The sequence below is a fragment of the Protomyctophum bolini genome, assembly GCF_963924005.1.
Source record: "Protomyctophum bolini genome assembly, chromosome: 22".
In the NCBI taxonomy this organism is placed as follows: Eukaryota; Metazoa; Chordata; class Actinopteri; order Myctophiformes; family Myctophidae; genus Protomyctophum; species Protomyctophum bolini.
The window spans coordinates 15951665-15967732 of NC_137883.1; the positions used below are offsets into that span (position 1 = coordinate 15951665).

The 16068-nt window shown below is 40.2% G+C and overlaps 1 protein-coding gene across 1 annotated transcript in view; it reads left to right on the top strand.

The window, feature by feature from the left end:
- Positions 1–15702, top strand: part of itga1 (integrin, alpha 1) — a 62883-nt gene extending 47181 nt beyond the window's left edge. The window contains exons 16-30 of the mRNA XM_080756261.1: positions 1656–1822; positions 2810–2955; positions 4401–4511; positions 6462–6538; positions 7167–7296; positions 7394–7474; positions 7576–7652; positions 8678–8767; positions 9338–9440; positions 9814–9930; positions 10111–10218; positions 10738–10842; positions 11469–11564; positions 11677–11790; positions 12184–15702. Of these exons, the coding sequence (XP_080612387.1) occupies positions 1656–1822; positions 2810–2955; positions 4401–4511; positions 6462–6538; positions 7167–7296; positions 7394–7474; positions 7576–7652; positions 8678–8767; positions 9338–9440; positions 9814–9930; positions 10111–10218; positions 10738–10842; positions 11469–11564; positions 11677–11790; positions 12184–12249 (1588 nt within the window). The 3' untranslated portion in view covers positions 12250–15702. The remainder of the gene's footprint in view (positions 1–1655; positions 1823–2809; positions 2956–4400; positions 4512–6461; positions 6539–7166; positions 7297–7393; positions 7475–7575; positions 7653–8677; positions 8768–9337; positions 9441–9813; positions 9931–10110; positions 10219–10737; positions 10843–11468; positions 11565–11676; positions 11791–12183) is intronic.
- Positions 15703–16068: the final 366 nt, after the last annotated feature.

Here is a 16068-nt window from a genome sequence, read left to right on the forward strand (position 1 = left end):
TCGTCTCACATAACTCTTGTCATCTTGTTGTAGTCCAGTTTATACAGCTGTATGTCTCCCCTCTGGGCCGGTGGGATTCAAATCTACCAGTGCCTAACCTAATGATGTCGTTAACCCTAAAACCGGGAAAGCATTGTGTCTTTTATTTTATTTTAACCACTTAAACCCATTTAGACCTGAGTTATAAACATTCACTTTTAAAGAATATATATTCAAAGATTTGCGCCACATTTTTACGATTTTTCAAAAATAGCAGACCTACAAGCTCGTAGCGCGCCATTCGGTGGCGCTATGAGCTTGTAGATCTGCTATTTTTCAATGGCTAAATTATAACATAGTGTTTAAAACACCAAAAGGGGTTCCCGCCCAAAATGGTTTAACCATTATTTTATACTTTGGCTATTCAAAAATAGCAGATCACTTTATGCCACACTATGAGCTTGTAGATCTTTTTTTCCCCCTACTTCTTCTTCTTCTTCCTTTTAACCGGGAAATTCGTGCAAACCTTTTAATATTTTTAACTCAAATCTTTACTTCTGGGGGTCGCTGGAACAACATATTTTGAGGTGGGGGTGGGCAACCAAGTACATATATTTTTTGGGGTCTTTAATTGACATGAAAACATTTGAGCACCACTGACATAGAAACTTATATTTTTCAGGAAACAGTTAGGATTTAGAAGACCCCTGGCTCATAGAATGGGCCTCAGGTCTTTAATGGGTTAAAGCCCCTGATGCAGACTCTTCACTGTTGGAGACCTCCTCTCACAGCTTGTAGAGCTAGTCGTCCCACACCATCACGTAGCTTCTCCTCCCACACTAGCTGTTTCTACTGGCACTGGTTCAGCTAAGCCGTGTGAAAAACTCAATTTCCCAAGAGGCTTTGTGTTTAAATAGAACTTGGCAGCATGCAGCTGTTCTTCCTGGACTGTGAGGGCTGTGGCTTGGAGAGCTTTGTGATTGGCTAGAGAGAGAGAGTGCTGGGGCCCACAGTCATTATCACGATACATTCTTTCCTTATACATAAGAACATTTAGCAAACGTGCAAGCTCGCACGCATGTACGTTTGTATTATCATAGTTGTGAATACTTCAAAACTGTTATAAAAGCCTGCGTCATGCACTTAGTGTGATGCATTTTTTAAGTGTAGATCTGCTAGTTTCGGTGCTCGACAAATGCGGCCTGCGTGCATAGATTGGTGTAACTCCAATCCCTAACACACTAACACCTAAATGTCTAACCATAACCCCAGCCTGAATCTTTTCCTAATTGTAAGCCTAAAAGTCACACCGGTGTCGTTGTTTTCATGCAATTATAACTCACACAAAAATATTTGATTAAATAGAATGAACAGGCTATTCAGTTATAGCATTGTCTATTGTCTATTGTCTATTGCTCGCTCCAAAAAATTTCAAAAACATAATTGAGAGTAGCCTACTGTTTAGCTGTAAGTAAATTACATTGGGTGTTTGTTTGCATGGCTGCAGTGTTGGATATGGCAAAAACAAAGCAGATTGATATGAGCCAGGTGCACCGAGTCTTGAATTAGACTGGTCTGTTATTGAGTTCAGCGGTCATTATTCAAAAAGTGACTGAGCAATCAGCATCAAGCATTCAACCAAGTTGTGTAATAATGAATGTGTTTCATTTTCATAGGTCCAGAGATGTTGGGGAGCTTCGTGCTGACCTGACGTTTGACCCAAATAAAATCAACCTTCAACAGCCCAACTGTGAGGACAACGGACGTAAAACAGTGTGTGTGGTCACCAGGGTGTGTTTCACCTACAACATTAAATCTGAGTCTACATCTCTCTCTGACACAGGTAAGCTGAAAGTATTCAACGTATTCCTTGTAATTACTCCTGTCCTTCTCAATACATTATCCCTGCATGGTGTGCTTATTGGGCATGACAATATTGGCCAAAATGTTCACAATTTCTCAAGATTTCAACACGTTTCAATAACACATTATGAGATTGTAGTTTTGAATTGACAAAGTATAAAATAGGGCCGTCTAAGTGGTTAATGTTTTTCTCCTTGTCTGTCCTATTTGATGTAAGTTCATTGTCTGCATTTAACTCAGAAGCGGGAAACTACTAGTATTAACCACCCCATCGTCCGCGTATTCTGGGGGAAACCTTTGTTGAAACTAGCGACTATTTTCAGCAAAGATATTTATAGATAGGTACAGTATAGAGCGCTAGTATAGAGCCTTGAGGCACTCCGCTCAACAACATACAGTATGGGGTTTCATTTGTTAACAGCTCCCCCTGGGGGAGACGTTAGGGGTTAAGTGTCTCGCTCTGGGATTCTTTGAGATGACGCCTGGAAGAGCTGAGGATCCAACTGGTGACCTTCTGATTCCCAGAAGGCCTCTATAACTTTTGGTTCCCAAACTTTTTCAACTGAGACCCAGAATATAAATGCTGTGTCTCCCCAGGACCCAAACATACAACTGTACATGTCTACATGATGAATTAACCACTTAAGCCCTATTTAATAGTGAAAGTAGCAGATCTACAAGCTCACAACATGTCGCAGAGTGACACGTTGTGAACTTGTTTAACTTCTAGAATCTAGACAGGCTATTTTCACTATTTCTCAATATTTTTCAATTTATTTGATGAAAATTTCAGAAAATCTTGTGAATAAGTTTTATTTTTGAATTTCCGAAGAAGAAAAAAAAAGTTAACTTTGATTTTTGAAGGAAAAAATGGGTCTGCAGCCCAAAAATGGGTCCCGGCCCAGTGGAAAGCTGTAATACCTTCTGTCAGTCTTAAACTCATTGTCTTGTATTGTTTGTCTTGCAGAGATCCACTATGATCTCACTCTGGATGCTCTGCGTCCCAAAGCCAGGGGTACGTTTAGAAATGAAGATGACAAAATTGTTCGAAGGATTTCCAAACGTGTCAGCATCAGAGACAAGCTGTGTGTGGAAGAGACGTTTGTTATGTCGGCAAGTACAGTATCTTTGTCTTTATGCCATAAGGTCCATCCATATTATTTAAAATACTATAGGACTTAAGTCCCAAGCTAAACATACTCTACTACTGGCAATAATTTAAGTAAAGGAAAGACGGGTGCAGACTCACAGCAAACATTCCTGATGAAGGCCTGAGGAGCCGAAGCGCATCCGTTTGTCAGCCAGCTGCTGCGGTAAATTAAAATGGAAATGTGTTTGTGAGTGCAGACTGTTTCTTAAGACTGATTTATGTCATCTAAATCAAATCAAAGTAACTTGTAACTTAACCTCTCAATTTCTGTTTTCTCCAAGTTCAGTATTTCTCTCTGAAATGGTGTAGAATTATAAAGGAGCGTTATAATTAAGTTAAGTTACTTTCCACCATGGGTATGAGGCACATCACATAAAAGCAAACAAACACAGGAATTGATGGACGGCCTGTCACCCCTCAGCGACAGCGTACATCTTTACAATGCCTTTACATAGACCCACTATATGCATTATAATGCATTCATTGTTAGTTGTTGAGTTCCGGTCAAGTAAAGACCCATGATAATACATTGAAGGCTGGAAGAAGAGGACTTGGACCAAAGCCATATTCGAATTTGTACTGAGAAAAAGACCTTGGCTTTAATGAGAAACAGAACCTTTCTGATCAAAGCACACAAAGTAGGACCTTGTGCTGCTCTGCGCACTAAATTATCTCCAGTCACTTAGACATGAGAGGGAGAGGGAGAGAAGAAGGAGACAGAAGGAAGAAGAGAGAAGTGAGAGGAGAGAGAGAGAGAGAGAGAGAGGGGACAGAGCATTTCAGTTGGGGATCCTGGATCCTACCAAATAGATCATTGCGTATTGTCCATTACAACTGAAAACATGTGGTCTTAAAAATACATAGATTGATAGAGATAGATAGAACTGTATTGATCCCACGAGGGAAATTAAATTGTAATAGCTGCACCGTAGTATGAAACACAGGACAGAGGAGTAGCGTACGGGAGGTAGACAATCTCTGGTCCTAAAAAAATAAATAATGAATTCATAAAATATTAATTTATTTTTTGAAAGTATGAAATAGGGCTTAATTTGTTAAACAGACTAATCAATTTACACGCTTATAAAAATTAAATCTTTTCAAATGTTCTTTCCCGTCGATTTGTTGAATAAAAACAAAACAAAAACAAACACAATTCCCGATTCTTTGATTCCTTTGACCAAGGAATCAATAGAATAATCGCAAGGAAAACAATTCATTCACTGTTATCTAATACTACTCTACTCTATTTAATACTGTTACTACTTTATAATGCATATATGTTGTTATTCCTATTCCTCCTTCACCTTCTACTTTATTCCTCTCTCTGCATTCCTGAATTCTCTTGTCTCATGCTGAGTTTTCCTGTCTCCTCCTGTCTCCTTCTATCTCATCTCCTCCCTGGCAGGCTAGACTGGACTTCCGGGATCCTATCATGGTCTCTCTGGAGTTTGGTCTTGCTGAGGAGGACGAGGGCCCCGTTCTGGATGAAAACCTGCCCACCTCCATCAATAAGTCGGTAATGAATCACGTTGTCATCTTGTAGATCTGTCATTATATAGCTGTGGTGATCACCCTTTTATGACATTCCCAGAATAGGAACACTAGGGTTTAATTGGTTTAGTGCCTTGCTCACGGACACTTAGACTGAGGGGGACCGGCCAGCAAACCGGTGACCTTCCAGTTCCTAGACGCTGACGGCCTCTATACCCATTCAGCTACTCCCTCCCCAAGACTGTTGACAGTCATCTTCAATAGGGTCTCTCTGTGCACCCTGGCCTCACTCCTGGTCCCACTGACACTCAGTAGAAGATTTATAGTAAGATCTGAACCACAACTTAAACATTTTACATCTGTTTGCCATCCACATAATTCAAGGGTGATCATTTATTTTTACGACTGGCTCTGTAGGAGGCTAGCCGTCTATGTGTGTGTGTTAATCCGCTGACTGATCAGTACCAAATTCCAGTGCTAGTGGGCCTACTTAGTACCAATAAAAATCACATATTTGTTTTATTTTTCTGAAATATTTAAATGACATTTTATGAGTTTGGAATAAATCATAATAATTATTATTATTAGGGGTCAAGTACGAAGGGCGTAGACCCCTTAGTGTTTTTGTACGGATTCCACCATTTCTTGCAGTTTTGTCAGTTCTGTGCTGTCGTTTTCCTAGAAATTTGGCAATATGGTAGAGGGCCGTGAGAATCGCTCAAGAACTGAAGCTCACAGTCATTCCTCTGACCTTTAGATCTCCCAATGAGTCAATTATATGATTTGCTCGATCCACTTTTGATGATGTCAAGAAAGTGACGTCAAAGGATTTCATAGCCTGGTTAACCACTTCCCCTTGAAATCGCATTTCCATTCATGCGAGTGGAGTCAGGACTCTGGTTACGGGACTACAGCGTAGACAGACAAACCCTTCAGCCAATCAGCATAACAAAAAAACTGACGTCATCTCCATTCTCTAATCAGTGAACGACACTAGCCCGGAACACAGAACCTGATTGTAGATTTCAAAAAGTATCATGTCATTTCGGGGACACATCACAGATCCATCAGGCTGAAACCGTCGGCAAATTTGGAGGTCATCAATATACTGTGGAAATAAATGGTAAAAGATGTGCGCAAGTGCCTTTATTGTCCATGGTGTGTCTGTAAGATAGCTTCAAATTAATTAATTGACATCCACTGCCCCACTTTTATGTCCATATTTGACAAGTCTGACATCATCATCATTAGCATGTCAGAGAGCCACACGGGAGCCATGCTGTTATTAGACCTGTATCATTATTTTTTCCCCCTCAGCCACAGCTTGCTTATCATGAGAGCACGGCTACAGAACGCCTCTGACACAGAACATTAGTGTGTGCAACAACAGCTGCCTGCCATCCTTCAGTGTTGCATCTATCAGGACTCCCCAACACTAGCAGGAAGAACTGTTTTCCCACAACACAACTCCCACACACATAGTTGCAAGTGACCTGCCAGAACATGGTTGCAATAAGTTGTATTGCCAGATAAAGAGAAGGGGAATTTTGCACCAAACGTGCAAAATAGTATTCAGGGGTTCCCAGTTGAGTGACACCTCCAGCAGTACTTCACAGTAATCTCACGAGGAACACTGTGCTCCCGTTGTTCTAATCTACAGAAAGTAACGTTTTCCTTGTCATCATGTGCCGTCACGTGATATTTCAGTCTCTGGTCCTTTCCTGAGAGAGTAGCCGCTGTTGATTTTGAAAACAGTCCAATGGGACAGTGCTGAGAATGGGAACAAATAGAACGTGGTCTCTTATACCCTGGAGCAAGCCAGCAGCACTGGAATGCACTTTTAACCCTTGTAGTCAATTAAACACACCCATACAACAGAGGATTTAGATAACTAATTACGATTTGGCATGTATGATGTATTAAATGCATTACGTTTCGGACTACTGTATTTCCTAAATGTTGCATTTCCTTTCAGATTCCTCTGGTCGACTGTGGTAATGATGAAAAGTGCATCTCTGACCTGTCTCTCACAGCAGAGCCCAGCGTTAAAAGGTTTGTGCAACTACTGTGAAGCTGCTCTGATAGAACAGTTTAACTGAATGTGTTTCTTTAGTGTTGTTCAAGTTATTTTGCCCTGTGGAAGCCACTTTCTCTTTCTCATGTGGAATGTGTTTCACTCTGGGAGCACACTCAGCACACCATGTCAGTTTAAATGACTAGCAGGAGAAGGAGACGGTTCTTTTGGATTACATTACGTAACGTGGGTAACTACTAACTCACCCATTGAAAACACAGTAACTATTATGGCGTTACTGAATGGGAAAATGTCAAGAGTTAAGTTACAAGTTACAGCAAAAAGTAGTTTCTTTATGTAAATTGACTTAATGTAAGGGCGTTAGTTCCAACACTGTTTCACATATCAAACCATTGCAAGTGCAATTTGAAGGAGAATGCCTAAGACCCTCCAGGGTCTTGAACAGTGCCTCCGGAGTCCAGACAGCATATTATAGTAAAATATCAAACTGTACAATTACTCCACATCACTCACATCACTATCTCACATCAGTTACAACCCTAGGCGCAGATTTCTACAATGCATGACTGCTCCCTTGTGGGGTAACTTGTGAATTACAATCACGCCTGCAGTGGATAAATTCAACAGTTTACTTGTTTTCTACAGTATGCTGATCAAAGCAAAGACGACAGAGAAGTTCAATGTTGCCATCACCATCAGAAACAGCAGAGACAATGCGTACAACACCAAAGTTACTGTGAGCTTCACTCAGAACATCAACTATGTGAAAGTTGAGGTGAGGTTGATAAGTGTTTTTCATATGTGCATCATTTCAGTGCCTATTGCTACAATACTATGTGTAATGTTTTCATGTATACATGTTGTCTTGACAGCCTGAAGTGAAAGATTGTACTCTTAATCACACCAAAGTAGAGTGTGCTGTTGGATATCCGTTCCTAGGCAGCAATGCTAAGGTATTTTACTTTATCTACTGTACAACAACAACAACCATAACAATAAACATAGTGAATCATTATTACCGGTATATAACATACGTGATTTCTTACATTTCCAGGAGGAATTCAGCTTGAGATTTGAGGTGAATCCAGGACATATTCAGGATGAGATTCAGATTAACATAACAGCTACGAGGTGAGACAATGACATATTATGAACTACAGTACCGTGCTGTTTCAGTGTAACTCTGTCAAAGCCTGCCGTGCGAAAGATTCATGTCCTACAAAGGGCCGGGATTCAAACCCCAGTTTCCCACCGCTATAGGCCTAAAATGTCGACACGGGAGTTGATTTGCACTCCCGTCCCATCCCACTCCCACAGAAAAAAATCCCATCCTGTCCCAATACCAGGCCAGAGTAAAATAAAAAAACTCCCATCCCGTCCCAGTCCTGGTAGAATAACTCCTGATCCCATCCCGCTCCCACTCAAAATTACTCCCATGCACTCCCATTGGGGAGGTTTGAAGGATTTATTGACAGTAAGTAAATGGAGGGATGGATGAATGAGTTCGGGTGTGTTGTGTAGGTTCCAGGGGGGGTCGTCGTATGACGTTCATCGTAAGGCGATGGTGCGCATGGGCGGTCACCCCCCAGCAGGAACCTGAGGAGGAGAGAAAGTTTTGTTTTAATCGTTTGTTCCACGTTTGTTCCACTTTGGCAAAGTGAATGCAGTATTCCTAGTGCCGATAAGCTCCTTTGAGGGGAGCGGGGGAAGGAGCTACTATGGATGTGAAGGGGATGTGAAGGGGGTGGGGGTGGGATGCGAGAAGCCTGTAGGAAGGTGGCTAGTGTGCGACGCAGAGAGGCAGGCAAAACGTGGAGAATTCTGGGTGGGACTGGGCAGGTATAAATAGGGACAGGTAGATTGGCGTGGAGGGCGGAGACTCGGAGAGTCGCGTGAAGGGCAGGGTCAATGTGTGTTTCTCCGCCTCCTGAACATCTGTTGTTCCAACTCCATTTAAAATCAAATCTTTGCTTCTGGAGGTCCCTGTAACAAAACATTTTTTAGATGGGGGAACTACTACTACTACTTATACAGTATAGCAACATAGGTTTTTCAGAAAACTGGATTTAGAAGCCATTTGTAGAATCGTCCTCAGGTCTTAATGGGTTAAGAAGAGGGCCATGCTGGAACTTGTCTTGTTTGACCATTTCTTACAGTGACAGCGAGGAGCTGCCTTCTACCCTGCACGACAACGCTGTGAGGATCTCCATCCCTGTGAAATACCAGGCCGGCCTGACATTCACAGTGTGAGTATTAAACCCTAGAAACATTTCTGTTGTTGTTACCCTGTTTTACATTTGATTTGTTGTTCCAATCCCCATATCTGGAAGTACAAAGTAGCAGAAAACAGCAGGCCTGCTGCATCTCTCAGTTGTTTTAAATCACAGCTAAAAAGAAAATGTTCTGTTTGCCGCTCCCTTTTATTCAGATTTGTCAATGAATCTTCTGCACTGTAATTTTCCTTTTTTTTGTTGATTTTTTACTTCTTTTGTTTTTACTGTATTCAATGTCCTTTTGTATTGTGTTTTTTGCTCTGTGCAAAAACGCCTATTAACTATAGACACAGTAGGTGTACCCAAGCTTATAATGTGTTTCCTTTTCTTAATGTTTTATGTAAAGCATGTTGAATTGCCTTGTTGTTGAAATGTGCTTGCTTTACCTTCTGTCCCTCATCAATGATATCACTGATGTACACATTGTTGTTGCTGTCTGTTCTTCGAAGTTGTCCTCCAGTTCGCTTCCTTGGAGTGAAGGACTACAGCCTATAGGGACCTAAAAAGTTAAATCTATGTCTCTATGAATCCTTCCTCTTCTAGGAGGCCACAGGATGATCACATTGTAGTGAAAGAGGGGGAGCAGTATCCTCTGGTCTTCAACCATACCAGTGTGATAGGAGAGGAAATCAACATTAGCTACACGGTAAGACCTACCGTACATTATGATAAGAAGAGGAAGAAGTACTCGCATGTTTTACTTAAGTAAAAGTATCAATACTGAAATGTAGGAATACCGTACTCGTGATACAAGTAGAAGTCCTACACAGGTATCGGCATCAACAATACTTAATGTACCAAGAGTAAAAGTACTCATTGTGCAGAATCTCCCATTTTACAAGTTCAAAATGTATATATTTTTTTAAATAGCCGATCTACAAGCTCATAATGCGTCGCATTGTGGCAGTTGCAAGGAGTTGCATTGGTGTGGACTGGCCTTAAAACTGTTTTGTTGTATGGAGTTGCGAATAGTTGCATTAGTGCAGTTGTTTAGACTCATTGAAAACCTTTTTCTCCAGGTGGAGAAGGCTGCGGATCTGAGGACACCTCCACTGAATCTTACAGTGACGTATCCTCACCGGTCTCCTATGAACAATATCCTATTGTACCTGACACAAGTCACAGCCAGCTCCAATGTATGTATGCAGTTACTCTCGCACGCACACGCACACACACACACACACACACACACACACACACACACACACACACACACACACACACACACACACACACACACACACACACACACACACACACACACACACACACTTAAACAATTGAAGTTGACTCTCGTTTCCTTTCCTTTGTCACAGGTCAAATGTGATACTGGAGGTCAGATGAACCATCAGAACATCCACCCTGATAGAAACCCTCTTTACAAACCTATACCAAAGTCCGAATCCCTCAGTAACTTCTTGGTGGTGAGTAATAAGCTCTGTGCATAACTTTTGTCTGCAATCTTGCCTTTCACCCTCTCTGCCCATGGAAGAGTGGCGTGTGGCGCTGCCTTGGAATACATTTATATTTGATACAGAAGCTTGTTTTGTGTGTCCAGTAGGCAGCTCCTCTATCTATCATCTACTCCCCGACCAACACAGTCTCACTCACAATAAAGCAGGGACTTCACGGACCATTTGGTTGCCCTACCTACGCGCATGTTTGTGGCGTGCTGCAAATAATTGTAGTGGAATAAATTACAATATTTATTTCTGAGATGTAGTGGAGCAGAAGTAAACAAGTATTGAAAATTGGAAATACGCAAGTGAAGTACAGCAATATTGTACTTAACTACAGCAAATGGGTAAATGAAATGTGTTACTTTCCACCACTGGTGTCCGGTTCAAATCTGCTGGCAAGCCAATTAAGCCTTTGTTACATAACAGATAAATGAACAGTGAGTATTTGACAGGTGAACTGTGTGCATTTGTGTTGCGATGCAGAGCTGTGATGAACAACTGTGTGCGGCCATCTCCTGTTTCATCCCTGAGGCCAAACTCAGTCAGGTCAACATTACATTTAGGGTGTGGAAACCAACATTCATCAAGGTATGACGACACTTATTTATGTATAACTTTGTCTTAATGAGAAAACTAAATTCTTTATTGGTTTGCAACTTTGCTTTGGATAGAGATAATTGTAGATATGTGTTAGGAATTTAATTGAAATTCAGAGAGATCTGGGGATCTGGGGGAGGCCGTAGCTTAGCAGGTTGAGTCTGGTAATCAGGTGGTCACCGGTTCGCATCCTGGCCTTCACATGTCCGGGTCAAAGTGAAATCCCTAACAGCTCCCCCTGAGAGCTCATATAACCATCTAAATAGCCACCAGCTGGGTGAAGCTGAAACGGAATTTCACCCGCATAATTATTGCAATAATACAGGTATACAAATCTTTAAGATGGCACACACAAAGATATAGCCACATAAATAATACATACACAAATATGCTACTGTAGTGTGCATGCACACATGTAGATCGAATTTAGAAGTAGGACCTGTGCACGCAACGTCTTCAGTGACCTGACAGTGTGCTTAATGTACATACTTTGATATTTTTCTATGAATAATAGAAAACTATGAAGCTGGCAGATTTCAGGTAGTCACAAAATACACATCAGGTAGTGTATTTTTCCAGAAGTGTAACCTATCTACCATAACGAATGGTTATTCCAGGCAACGTTCTCCAGTCTGTACATGGTGGTCAGTGGAACTCTGGAGAACATGAACACGGATCTTTTTGTGCTGAACAAGGCCGACAGTTCCAGAAGTGTGAGTCACAGGGATTTACAGTATTTATTTACAGTATGTGCTATATGATGATGTATTTAATGTACAGAACTGTGTATGTGTGTGTGGGGGTATGTTTATGTGTTAACTATAGGTCAAGATCCAGGTGTCTAAGGAGTCGTTGGGAGGAATTCCTATCTGGATCATCATCATTAGCATCCTTATAGGACTGCTTATACTAGCCCTGGTTATCTTCGCTCTCTGGAAGGTAATAATATTTCAATGAATGTAGAGTATGTTACAATAATAATGCTGTTTATATGAATAGAAGAATATGAAATATGTTCATAATTCAATATAACTACTACATCTACAGCTGTTGGAGTTGGTCTTCTTACTCTTCCATTGAGACATTTAGACCCTTGTGTCGGTAGGACACCTACTGGTTGACAAGTAGTACTGCCGGGGTTGAACCCTGGGAAGGTCATAATGGAAGTTATTGATTGCAGCTTAAAATGTACTTTTGGTCAGGAATGTAACGATAGATCCAACAGAATATCAAGCACACAAGAGTTTTCATCTCAGTCATCAAAGTCAAAAAGCATTCAGAGTGACTTTTACAATAAGGTCTTCTTATAACTTGAGTTTTCTGCTCGTCCAGGCCGGCTTCTTCAAACGAAAATCCATGGAAGACAGGAAGGATATAGATGATATGACTGACGCGTGACATGGCCCCAGGTGTCCAGAGAGCCAGCAGCACTACGCAGCTTTTGTGTTTGACCGTCACCAGAGCGATCAGGTCACACAGAAAGACTGACAAGACAGTTGGCCGGACAAAGGAATGCCATAAGATCCAAAGTCACCTCGGTTCGAGGACACAGCAATGACCGGACAAACACAACTATTCTCTATGCAGACCTGGGTCTAAATACAGAACCAGTAGTTCTTCAGTGAAAATAGCGTATAAGCTCACAATGCGTCTAGATAGGCTATGTTCACTGAAGATCATTTTGTGGAGGGTAAACTAGCATAGAGCCCTGGGCCCGGGCACTCCGGTCAACTACGTATAGATTTAAGTTGTTAACATTTGTTTAACCTACTTGCATCTGCCTCTGCCAGAGGCAGAGTGAACCATGTCAGGAACATTCAGGTTTTCAAGTACTTCCTGTGAATGTCTAAACTGTCAGTACACATGCAGGGGTTACTAGAAAATCAAGTTAAAATAAATGCGAGAAAAATATTTACCACAGTATCCAGGTCTGCTCTATAGTTCACCACCACATCCTTAAGAGAAGAGGAGGAGAAGAAGATATGAAGAAGGAATTCATTATCCATACATACATTTCCATGGCACGTGCACCAAAGACTAATTGCTAACTGAACAAAATAGCACACAGTCGTTTTACGAACTTCTACAAACGAAAGCTTTACAGACCTACCATAGCTGTATGAAACTTTAGAGGGAATTCTGAAGTCACCCAAACTTTTGGTATGACTGTGGCATCAAGCCTGATTCATACTTTGTTGTACGATGGCGTTGCACGCCAAAACTAGCCCATCTACAAGCTCATGTAGCAAAGCATTACAGCAACAATGTCAAAAGGTTTATTTGTTTCTGAGTTGTACAGAGAACTATATTTGGGCTTGAACAGTCTGTGGTCGCTTAGAAACCTGTGTTAAAGGTTATGCTTGATTTTTTTAATATCATGAAACACTGTACACACTTGATACTGAATATATTATAGGTATTGTTTTTCCTTGGCATTTTGACAATTTTAGTTATCTGCCTTGTCACATGACACATTCCATATCTAATTCATAGTGGTGGCTTAAGACACTGATATTTTCACACATTTTATTTTCTTAAATATAGAGGTGTTGTGTGTATGTTTTTTGTCCATCTCAATTCGTCCACACACAACCAAAAATAGAATTGTATTGGCCTTGATTTTTGTAATCGTAGCTTTTCATTCCAGGTGGAATAAGAAAACGTACACACTGCACCTTTAAAATGTACCGGTATACCATTGATTGTACTGTAAATGTAAGTAAATGATCAAACATGTAAAGCTTCAAATGTATATATTATTGTGTTTTCAAGAATTCTTATAATTTAAAACAGAACTTGATGTTTGGCATATAAGTCTTATTCATCATCATTGGAAGATGACATAATTTCGCTCAGGTGATACAATTTATATTAATTATACCCTCCACCACCCCATTACATCTCAATTCATAAAACAAACTCAATTCCTTAAAAAAAAAAAACCCCAAAAAACACACAGCAACGGGCAAACCGGGGCTCACCGATGGCCGGCAATCGCCACTCCAGCCCCCGATGACCTAGTCGAAAGATTAGGATTTTCCAAAGTTCCAATAGAATTCTATGGGCCCGTTGTTCTCCATTCCGTTTTTCTAACTTGTTGTACTGGTTTCTCACTTGTATAAATTCAGGAACATTTGTGCAAATCTTTGAATATATATCTATAAATATTTGCTTCTGGTGGTCCCTGGAACAAAATATTTTGAGATGGGGGTTGGCGGCCGAATACAACATGCATTGTATTTGGTGGCCAAATACAACATACTGTATGCCAAACTCTGTCAACTGTGTGAAGCAGATGTTCTAATCAGTGTGGAAAACGGAATAACGCAGAGACAAATGAGCTTTAACCTCAACTAGATGTGATATGACACAATTATACTTAGGGTGATACCTGTCAGCAGTGGCTTATCATCAAGTATTCACCAGCAGTTGTCCTTTTCATTATGAATCAATGAATCTATTTGATTAATTTAGACCACTATAAACTATAAACTTGCTCATTCAATGAATAGTGAACATAGCTGATCCACAAGGTTGTAGACCTGCTATTTGTTTATTGAAAGTGGTGTTGAATCCTAAAATGATGATAAAATAAGACACAATGGTAAACGTTCAGAGGTTATCTGAACGTGAAGATATCTTGAAATTGCTTAATGTTGAAAAATATAACTTTTCATTTATATAATATGGAACAATGACAAGCATTACATTTCATTGAAGTTGTAAATAGCAAAACAAATGTTTTTTTTTTTTTTTTACATATCACTAAAATGAATTGATGACAAAACCTTTATTTGATATTTTTAGCGATGGATTAATCGATTACACGATTAATTGTTACACAATAACTGATAGACATTGTTTTGTCTTTTTTTCTCCAAATGGACTGCCTTGTTTCCATGTTTTGCACATAGTATGTAAACATCCATGACTATTCTGTATATGAGAAACATTGGGTGTTGGTCATTTTCTTCTTATTCTTTTCTGTCTCATCTGCATACAATAGAGTTGATGTTTTAATAGTCAACAGTGATTACTATTGAAATGAACTTCGAGACCCATCACTGTTTAAATTAAGCACATGTAACAGTGTGCAGAATGTGTAACTGTTGGCTATTTCAAGTGTGCATGGTTATATCAGGCTCAGATGCTCCAGGGTGAAGTCACAAGTTTCTTTGTTGCTTTGCATTGAAAGAACGTGTTAAACACATTGGTTCTCAACATTGGGTCCGGGAACCACCAATTTACAATTTAGGCATTTAGAACATGCTCTTTATCTTACAGTAGGCAAGGTAAACACATACATCAAATGCATAGACAATTCAGTGTAGTGTACTAGTGTATCAGTAGGTAAACCAATAACCTGTCCTCCTAGAGCATCAGTCTAAACAGTATAATATATATATTTTTTTATAATAATACAGCATTGAAACTATAGAAACTATAGGATGCCAGCCAGGTCAACAAATTAAGCTGGCATCTGTCCAAAATAATATGCTATTGTATCTACTGTAAATTACATTTCAAGTTTCAACCTTTGCATAACTTAAGACTGCATGGTCGTCAAGGCTATAGGTCAAGTGCTACAAGACCCACCCCTGGTGGAACCCAGGGCCAAACATTGAGAGACAGTGTGTTAAAATATTGCTCTTTCTAGTCTTATGAGAAACCTATAGACAAGACATGAAAGAGGCACAAAAGGAGACTTGGGAGACTGAACCTAATCCTCTACACTGCTGTGAAGACTACATTATAATGCACTGGTTTTGTCGGAGTGTACGTTTCCTCGTGAGCACAGAAATGAACTGAATCTTATGCAGAAAAAATAAAATACTTTATTATTAATGTTAATGTTTTTTATTTATTTATTTGGATGATTCTTTCATTCACTCTCTCACTCACTCACTCACACACACACACACACACACACACACACACACACACACACACACACACACAGTGGCTGTGAGGATATTGCAAGTGGGCCCCCAAATAATTGGCAAAAAGATTAAGATTTGTATTGATACCATATATATTTATGTATATAAATCTACATACATACATACATACACAAACAAATTCATTCATAAATACATTAAAATAAACATGCTATGAAAATGCTTGGGCCCTTCTCCCCTACTCCAGAACAGTAAAGTTGAGACGAATAACAAGTCCATAATTTATTCTGACCCCCCCCCCCCCCAAAAGGCCTATCTG